The sequence below is a fragment of the Artemia franciscana genome, chromosome 20 (genome assembly GCF_032884065.1).
Source record: "Artemia franciscana chromosome 20, ASM3288406v1, whole genome shotgun sequence".
In the NCBI taxonomy this organism is placed as follows: domain Eukaryota; kingdom Metazoa; phylum Arthropoda; class Branchiopoda; order Anostraca; family Artemiidae; genus Artemia; species Artemia franciscana.
In genome coordinates, this window is record NC_088882.1 from 24250733 (window position 1) to 24260974 (window position 10242).

Here is a 10242-nt window from a genome sequence, read left to right on the forward strand (position 1 = left end):
AATTAGAACCTTCAGTTTCCAACTAAATGCGCCCTCTCTGAACTTTATACGAGCATCCCTTCTATAAGAACCATACATGCCCCAAGGGAACAACTTACAACACCTGACCCCGGGCCCTGGGAGTTGTGTCGACACTGGAGTTTTCTTGTACGATCTTTGAACCATTTTTAACAAAATGGCTATCTCAATGCATTTATCGAATGCATTTGGCGAGAAAGAGGCGTGGGGGAGGGATAGTTACCCTCCGATCCCTTTCGTCTCTAAGAAACGGGACTACAACTTTCAATTTCCAATCTGATGAGCCCTCTCTGAAGATTATATAAGAACCAACCATATATGCCCCAAGGCCATAACTTATAACGCCTACCCCCGGGGACTGGGGGGTTGTGTCGACTCCGGAGTTTTCGTTATATGATTTTTGAACTATTTTGAAAAAATGGCTATCCCAAAGCTCTTAGCAGATGGGTTTCAGGAAAAAAGGGTATGGAGGGGGAAGGGGCCAGTTCCTCTCCGATTGCTTTTGACTCTTAAAAGGTTAACTATAACTTTCGATTCAACTATCACATAACCATGTATAACTATCTCAAAATTTTTGTCTTTGGGGAAACTTACAACGTCTGCCCCCGGCTCTCGGGATTGTGTCGACCCCGGTGTTTTCCAGGGTCGACCCCAGGGAAAAAAGGGCGTGGGGGCCTAGTTGCCCTCAGACCTTTTTTGACTCTTAAAAAGTTAACTAGAACTGTCAGTTTCCAATCAAATGAACTCTCACCGAAGTTTATAGGAGCATCCCTTCCATAAGAACCATATATGCCCCCAGGGTATAATTTACAACACCTGCCCCCGGGTTCTAGGGGGCTGCGTCGACACCAGAGTTTTTGTTACATGATCTGTGAACAATTTTTAACAAAATGGCTATCTCAAGATTTTGATCGCATACATTTGAGAAAAAAGGACGTGGGGTCTAGTTGCCCTTCGGTCACTTTTCACTCCTAAAAAGGGCACTAGAACTTCCCATTTCCAACCAAATGATCCTCCTTCAAAGTTTATGCAACGACCCCTTCCATATGAAGTGCCTCTGGGAAAAAAATCTAAAACATATTTGAGCCATATTGCCTTTACTATAGGCAACGCGTTAGTATCAATTGCAACTTACAGATATTGTCAAAACTGGAGGAATAATACTTAAAGAAGAACAATTAAAAATCAATGCAACGAAAAGAGAAGTGTTAGCATTCTAAAGCTGTCGAAACCCAACCCAAGAAGAGAATTAATTTTACTCTAAACGAAAAATACTAGTGTTGGTGAGGTAGTAGAGGCAAAACGCTAGTAACTGGTTTCAATTGCAACGGAATAGAAGCTGGAAAGAGCGAATCTCGATTGCAGCAGCCAGAGAACGAGCGGCGGTCTTTTTCCTTTACCAAAATCAGACACTGATGGAAATGGGGAACCTTCAGATACATAAACACCTTTTCAATAATAAAATTCAACCCGTCTTGCATTTCGGAGCAAAGCTATGGGGTTACAAAAAAAACAAGCAAGTAGACATAGTCCACCTCCAATATTGTCAGATAAATGACAGCCAGTGTATGCTGTAGAGGGACACAGCAAAACCGAGAGCTGAATATTGATATTTCTACCATAGCCAGTGTAATTCTTTCCATTTATAGAGCCTGAAAGACCATAACTATTTTTTGTATTTTTTCCAAAAATATGTTGAGCAAAATCTCTCCAATAAACAGGAAGACATTTTAAGAAAACAGAAAAGGAGAGAGTAAAGAAACTGACGGGATGATCAATGAGAAGAAGCATTGTACACCGAGTACAAGACAATTTTCAGTAATTTAATTGGGCAAAATCCAACCCAACACATGTTCAAGCTAACTTCTCCAAATAACTTTTAATTTTACGTAGTGATATCGTGGTTGCAGTGGTAGCTGCAGCATATTAAAGGACCAATCACGGTTCATAGGTTCATAATAACCAACAATTAAAAAACATGTTTAAAAACAAAAGCTGGAAAATAAGTAAAGATCACCATTTCCTACTGAATCAAGTATGATAGCTCTTGTCTAAATCAGTTTTAAGAGTAAAATTATTTTTTTATTTTTTTTTGGAAATACCAATAAATAGCCCAAAACCCTAAAAATAGAGTCAGATTGAAAAAAAAGGGTACATTTGGAATTGCCATGGCCAAAACCATGTGTAAAAGACCCTGTACTTACAGTCCCCTTGCTTAAATAACAAGCAAAATCACTTTTTTGGCATGGGTAGCACTCATGTATCTTCTTTTTTTCTGTTTTTTTTTCTACGCTGTTAGTGGAGCTCTGGAGCATCAGAGAGCTTTTTAAAAACTCACTGGTAAATAAATTACAACATCTGCTCACTTCTGCAATTAAAAGACACAATATTTAAAATAATTTTTTTTTTGAAAAAAAAACACAAGATAATGAATGATGTCATGATCGTAGGTTATACCCATACATGCCGTTGAAGTAAAACTATGTGATGACTCAAGTTGCAATGAAATTAGTCTTGTTATAAAAAGCTGAAAGGTCAAGTCAGTAATGAAAACTATCAAGAAAAAGCTGGGACATCTGTAAGGCTGTATCTTATGTACTCTAAAGGGTGTCTTAGGTAACAGTGATAAGTAGTTCGTTCTTTACTAGTGCTTGCTAAGAAGAAGCCGCAGCCTTTTTCGGTGTGTAATATATATCTTAATAAAACCTAGGTTAGGCTTAATCAACTTTAGTCAACCTGGGTAAGGTACCTTAAGTTACGTTCGATGAAGTTCGGATGAAATACCAGCTTAACTTAAAGCCATTGTCCGTGAGTTTGTAGGGATTACATGGGTCTTGGAGGCATATTACTAGATCTTTCAACGGTTCTAAACAAATACCAAAAGTAGATTCAATATCAAGGGGGCTGGATCCAGATGTAGGAGCATAGAGCATATAAGGGATGCTAGAGGTCTTCCATCAACTTTTAGATTTAAAAGGGCACATTCAATCGACTGAGATCCCCCCCCCTAAGTTTCTAGGACCACTCCTTTTCATACAAACTGGCCAAGGAAAAGTTGCTTGGCCTTTTTAGATGGAGATAACATAAGGTTTATATTAATCCTCCTACATTGGGACTAGGGCCATAAGAAGGTAAGCTAGAAAAAAGCCCACTGGAGGAGGCCTTCCTGCCGTCTAATCACTCTTAACATTAAAAATGGTTAATAGGACTGCTCCAGACCTGCTTGGAGCTGGTATTTTAAAAGTAAGTTTCGCCCGTACTGGAAAACTGCAATCCTTTCCTGTTGCCAAAATGGTTCCAAACATGAGGTATTGCCCCAAATGCGATCAATATATACAAGCCTTGCAATGCAGAGAGCACAATAAAAAAATACCATAAAAACGACCAATGAAAAATACCTGCAATAAGTCCAAAAATCCAACTTAGACCCATTAAAATAGCAAGACGACTGAATAATACGAACGATTTCCTCAGGTTTTCTGAGACAAAGCGAATAATGAACAAAGACCAGGTAAAGAAAACCAAATTTGCTACCATAATGGCTACAAGAGGTGTAGCAAAAAATACAACGAGCGCACTTCTGTGCCCAAACCAGCAAACATTCTTTCCATAATGAGGATGGTAGGACAGCGCTATATAGAAATTCGGATCCCCCCACTCAATCGCAGCTGATATAGCGACGATGATGAGCGGAGTAAGCCAGGACCATAATGAATAAAGCAGAAACTTCCAAACCGAATGTCTTGACTGACGCAACTGTTTTGTTGCACTTATTATAGAACTAAATACATCGAACGCTATAGCTGATGTCCAAAAAAATGCAGCTAAGAATGAATAATGTGTCAAAACTGCAACAACAACGCAATACCCAGTATCAGATGGAACGAACTGAACACATAAAAAGAAGCCGAACGCCACAAATAATGAAATACAGAGACATTGGAGATTTTTTCCAGGTACTTTTCTGGTAAGATTGGGCACTGTAAATTCAATTATGATGTGAATAAGTAAACAAATCTCTGAAATAATGACACAGATAAGGGTTACCCAGCCAAAGACAGGCTCAAATTTCAAAACAACTGCGACCCAGTCCCTGCAAATAACAGCTGAGTCGTTTACGAGCTGAAATTCATTCAAATTATAGCTTCTACCATAAGCAGGAACATATAGAGAACCATTTGCCTTCAAATCGTAATCACCTTTGTTTAACAGAAGCTTCTGGCAGGTCTGGAGTTTAATTGGTAATGTAGAATCGTTAAATGACGATGTAGATGGTGCTGAAACGCTCATGGTAGTCTCAGTAATTTTGGGAATGCATTTATTATCCTTAAGAACGAATATATTTTTTTCGGGGCAATAAATTTGACGACATTCTTTGAAAAACGGGTCATAAAGCTTTCCAAGTCCGCACCTCAAACCGACGTCGCCGTTTCCATCAGTAGATTTTAGATCAAATAAGATTGGGAACGAAGCAAGCGGTGTCTCCCGAACTCCATCATCGTAGGAAAATATATCGCAGGAAAATTCGGAATAGTTTTTCAAACCGTTGCACAAAGCACAGTGAATGTTCCGATAAACTTGTTGGTCTATCTCTACGTATCCCGCGTAAGCGCCACAGAAAATGTCCATAGCCGGGTCTCTTATGACACAGTTAGAGATAGACGGTTGGCAAGGACGTGGATTGAATCCTGGAGGTAGTTCATATGAGTCTATATTACAACTATACTGTACTATGCTATTCTTTGTATGGATAGGAAAAAACCAACCAAGTTCGTCCTTCCAATCTAACTTATCAATTATTCGTCTAGCTGATAGTCTGGTAGCTCTCGAGGTTGGGAATTTGGGAGGTGGTGAACATACAAGTTTAGGCTTCCAAATTTGCAGTAGTTCATCTTCATTGTCACTGTTACAAACAGCGCAATAATAATTTCTATATGTTAATTGCAACATTTCATTTGTAACGGGACTAATCAAAGCGAAATCTCGGACATTTTGTTCATTTGTAACATTTTCGCAATTCAAACGAACTGTATCGTCATGATACGATTTTGGGCATTTCGCAATCATGTAATAAGATCCAGTTTTTTGAACGGTCACACATGTGAATCTATCAAGAGCTGCTCTAGAAATTGAGGCATTTAACTGTATTGCGTCAGCACAACAGTCCCCATAAAGAGAACAATCATTGTCACACATACAGTTTTTAGACTTCCAGTCTGGTGTTTTTAAGTTGAAGGTCATTCGCTTTATAGAAGAGGCCCACACTTTTTCGTAGTCTTCTTGTCGACAAGTATCCTTATGTGAACATGATTGATTGAAAGATGTCATCTTGTTTTCTTTGTCAGTTAATAATTCTTCGTTAGTTAGGCAATTAACTGTCAAAACAAGTAAAGTCCCAAAAACATAAAATGGAAAACATTGTAAATCCATGAGTACGCACTTTTTCAAATCTTAAAGTACAAAAAAGAATATAGTTTTTTGAGACATATTCACAAAGAAAAGTGTATAACAAAAAGAGTGTATAACAAAAAAACACACAAAACGGAACAAGAAAATAATCTTCGTGACCGGAAATATTTTTGCAAAACATAAAAAAAGTATTTTCCAACGTAAAGATATTTTTCTACGAGTTTCAAAAAGACAAATAAAAATGTCAAATTTCTTTGTTTTAACTCAATGCCAACACTTCCAACGCTGTAATTTGTTCTAAATCATATAGCATATAGCAAAAACTATATTTATCAGCAAAATAATGTACGTAAATTAACAATATAATATCTTTCCGAAACTGGTGGAGGACGCTATTTGAGATGGAAGAAATGTGTGAGTTGCTGTGTTGGCACCTGGTGGCTTTCTGCTGCAGGGAGTTGTTAGTACTAGTAGTAGTTTCGAAACCAAAGGATATGTGCAATGTTTTTAAAACTTTACAGGAGAATTAAACTAAAACTTAAAAAAAATTAGCAGGAACAGTGTTCTTTTCGAGGATAAAATGAGGCTTTGTTTCAATAAGCAATAAAATATTGCAAGTATGGTCCAAACTTTCACTTCAGAAATTCTGGCCTTCATAGTGAGTGACGCCATGAGTTACTAAACACATGGACACTTAAGGCAGGTTTTGATTCTAAATTCACAAGCTTTGATTCACCTTACCAAACTAGATATAAGAACAAAAGTAAAATAAAAATTGTTGCAAATTGAAAGGTAGTGTGTCGTTTCTTTACAATTTTTGCGGATACAATAGTAGTTGCTATCACCTACCATCGTCAGCAAAACATGGCAGGATACAGATAACTTTAGTAAGTGGGTTGAGAAGAAAACTCTTAATAAGCTGAAGCCAAATGCTTGCAAACTTCAAATATCGATTTCGGATCAGAGCTGTTATAACAGAATGCAGTAGAAATAGGTGAAGGATAGAACAACCCCCAAGTTAGAGACATTGAAACGCCTTCAATCATGCCTCCTCTACCCTATTTCCTTTTAATTCAACATTCTTCTGTCAAAAAGACCAAATAATAAAACTCCACCAGTGGCTACCTTGAAATAATGGGAAAGGAGGCAGGCAAGACAAAAATAAATTAGCATTGAAGAAAGGTAACCCTCAAAATCTATTCGTCATGGCATTATGATTTTTACCATCTTACTATTTCTGCATCAATACACCCAATGGACTTAATATTGACTATCCCGAGCTTTCATAACTGTGGTGGTGAAGATGTAAAGTAAAGCAAAGAGGGAATCTAGACAAGACAAGACAAATACAAGACTATATATATAGACAAGAGTAGATAAGACAAGACAAATTTTGGCAAATTTGCTAAGCAGCATAAGGGGGCAATGTGCTCCGATCAATAATGTGGGCTTTTTCCTGTAACAAAAATCGGCAAAACAGGCTGTTTGGTGATTTTTCCATCTATGCATTAAAATCAAGTGACTTTGTTTGTATGAACAGAAAAAACGCTTAAAACAGTCAACTTAAAAGAGATCGTTACCACGAACTGTTTGATACGGTACATTTGCTAGATTCACATCCCATTAAGTGCCGCAAACAAATCAAATCCTATCGGTTTTTTCAGTCCGCTTCCTCTTACTGTCATTCTAGGATTAAACTTTCTCTTTTCTCCCAAATAAGGTATGTGGCTTTTTGTCAAATACAAAGAAAGTCGAAAACAGAAACTTTGATGTCAAAATTTTCTTCATCGTATATTGGACGGATAAGATCTTTTTTTGCAGACAACTGCATTTTAATCACAGTGAAAACCGCCAAAAGGATTTTTCGGTTCTAACTGATACTATTTTGACATAAGATTGTTTCTGGTGCGATTTCTGGTAATTCTTTTTGAGTATTCAAAAAGACAACTATGATTCACGTAAACATTACACAAGGAATAAACCATTGGCTTTTACTTAGTTGAAATAGTAGACGACGAACCGCAGGGAAACATGCATCAACGTTACCCAAGCATCACACAATACACCAGAGAAACACCTTTTCAAAAGATACTTGTGTTAGTGCTATCAAACAGTTCGTGGTACCGAACTGTTGTAAGGAGCGACCCTGCTCAATAGTTACTGAAACTCTAAAAAACGGGATTTTGATACCAATATTTACATCAAAAGAATCGCATTTTAATGCTGATTTTAAACATAGAAGTTTCACCAAGTTTAGTCTTACCCATCAAAAGTTACGAACCTCAGAGAATTCAACTTATTTTAGAAAATAGGGGGAAACACCCCCTAAATTAATACAATCTTAACAAAAATCACACCATCAGATTCAGCGTATCAGAAAATCTTTTTGTAGAAGTTTAAAGCTCCTATCTACAAAAATGTGAAATTTCGCATTTTCTGGCAGAAGACAGATCACGGATGCGTGCTTGTTGGTTTTTTTCCCAGGGGTGATCGTATCGACTCAGTGGTCCAAGAATGTTGCGAGAGGGCTCATTATAAAAGAAATTAAAAGTTCTAGTGCCCTTTTTAAGTGACCAAAAAAATTGAGGTCACCTAGCCCCCCTCCCACGCTCATTTTTACCCAAAGTCACCAGATCGAAATTCTGAGATAGCCATTTTGTTCACCATAGTCAAACGAGAGCTAAGAGCTCATATGGCACTTGTGACGAGGCAAGAAGAGCTAAGAGCCAAGAGCTCATATGGTATGACCTCTAATAAAATTCTAAGAATCAATAGATTGATTTAAAAGGAAAATTAGAGGCTTAATGCCGGTCAGGATCAAACAGTTCGTGGTAACGAACTGTTTTTAAGTATTTTAAATATATATAAAATATATATATATATAATATAAGTTTTTAAATATATATATATATATATATTTTAAATATATAAGTTTCATCAAGTTCAGTCTTATCCATCAAAAGTTACGAGCCTGAGAAAATTTACGTTATTTTAGAAAATAGGGGAAAACACCCCCTAAAAGTCATACGATCTTAACGAAAATCACACCATCAGATTCAGCGTATCAGAGAACCCTACTGTAGAAGTTTCAAGCTCCTATCTACAAAAATGTGGAGTTTTATATTTTTTGCCAAAAAAATATGCCAAAAATTTTTTGTTTGTTTGTTTTTTTTTCCCAGGGGTGATCGTATCGACCTAGTTGTCCTAGAATGTTGCGAGAGGGCTCATTCTAACGGAAATGAACAGTTCTAGTGCCCTTTTTAAGTGACCAAAAAATTTGGAGGACACCTAGGCCCCCTCCCACGCTAATTATTTTCCCAAAGTCAACGGATCAAAATTCTGAGATAGTCATTTTATTCAACGTAGTCGAAAAACCTTATAACTATATCTTTGGGGACGACTTACTCCCCCACAGTCCCCGTGGGAGGGGTTACAAGTTCAAAACTTTGACCAGTGCTTACATATAGTAATGGTTATTGGGAAGTGTACAGGCGTTTTCAGGGGGATTTTTTGGTTGGAGGCAGGGGTTGAGAAGAGGAGGATATGCTGGGGGAAATTTCCATCGAGGAATTTTTCATGGGGAAGAAAATTTCCATGAAGGGAGCGCAGGATTTACTAGCATTACTTAAAAAAAAAAATGAAAAAATAAATATAAAAAAGTTTTTTTCAGCTGGAAGTAAGCAGCAGCATTAAAACTTAAAACGAACAGAAATTATTACCCATATGAGGGGCTCACCTCCTTTTAATACCTCGCTCTTTACGCTAAAGTATTTTTAGTAATTTCAACTATTTATTCTGCGGCTTTTGTGATTCAGGGGTCATTATTAATGAATTGGGACAAAATTTAAGCTTTAGTGTAAAGAGCGAGGTACTGACGAGGGGGCGAACTCCCTCATATATGTAATAAAGACATGAGAATACAAAAGTTCTTTGCGTAAGCTAATTTATAAGTTACGTATATCTTTTACTTATAAAAAGATTCGTAAAAATCAAAAGTTCTAGTTGCCTTTTTAATTAACCGAAAATCAGAGGGCAACTAGGCTTCCCTCCCCCACTCTTTTTTCTCAAAATCATTCGATCAAAATTATGAGAAAGCCATTTAGCCAAAAAAAATAAATATACAAATTTTGTTTTAATTATTCCTCTGCGGAGAGCCAAAATCAAAACATGCATTGATTCAAAAACGTTGAGAAATTAAATAATAAAAAAAAAATTTTAAATGAGAGTAAGGAGCGACATTAAAACTTAAAACGAACAGAAATTACTCCGTATATGAAAGGGTTCCATCTCAACGCCCCGCTCTTTACGCTAAAGTTTTTTTTACTGTTTTAAAAAGTAGAGTTAAGAGAAAGAGTCAAACTTTAGCGTAAAGAGCGGGGTGTTGAGGAGGAAAAGCCCCTTTCATATACGGAGTAATTTCTTTTCGTTTTAAGTTTTAATGTCGCTCCTTACTTTCATTTAAAAAAACTTGCTTTTTTTATTTTATTTTATTTTTTTTTATTAATAAAATAATATATAATAAAAAAATAATAATAATAAAATTTTAAATAAATTTTATTTTTTTTTTATTGAAGGGCGCTCCATAGGGGGCCTGGTGCCCTCCAATTTTTTTGGTCACTTAAAAAGGGCACTAGAACTTTTCATTTCCGTAGAATGAGCCCTCTCCCGACATTCTAGGACAACTGGGTCGATACGATCACCCCTGGGAAAAAAACAACAGAAAAACAAAAACAAAACAAACAAATAAATACGCATCCGTGATCTGCCTTCTGGCAAAAAATATAAAACTCCACATTTTTGTAGACAGGAGCTTGA

At 36.8% G+C, this 10242-nt stretch overlaps 1 protein-coding gene across 1 annotated transcript; it reads right to left on the reverse strand.

Annotated features, from left to right (window-relative positions):
* Positions 1–1628: 1628 nt before the first annotated feature.
* Positions 1629–8158, reverse strand: LOC136039939 (uncharacterized). The gene has a single exon (XM_065723939.1). The coding sequence runs from the start codon at positions 5446–5448 to the stop codon at positions 3256–3258; it is 2193 nt and encodes a 730-aa protein (XP_065580011.1). The 5' UTR covers positions 5449–8158; the 3' UTR covers positions 1629–3255.
* Positions 8159–10242: the final 2084 nt, after the last annotated feature.

Excerpts from the sequence above, each read along its gene's own strand:
- LOC136039939 (XM_065723939.1), bottom strand. The coding sequence starts at position 5,448 with ATGGATTTACAATGTTTTCCATTTTATGTTTTTGGGACTTTACTTGTT.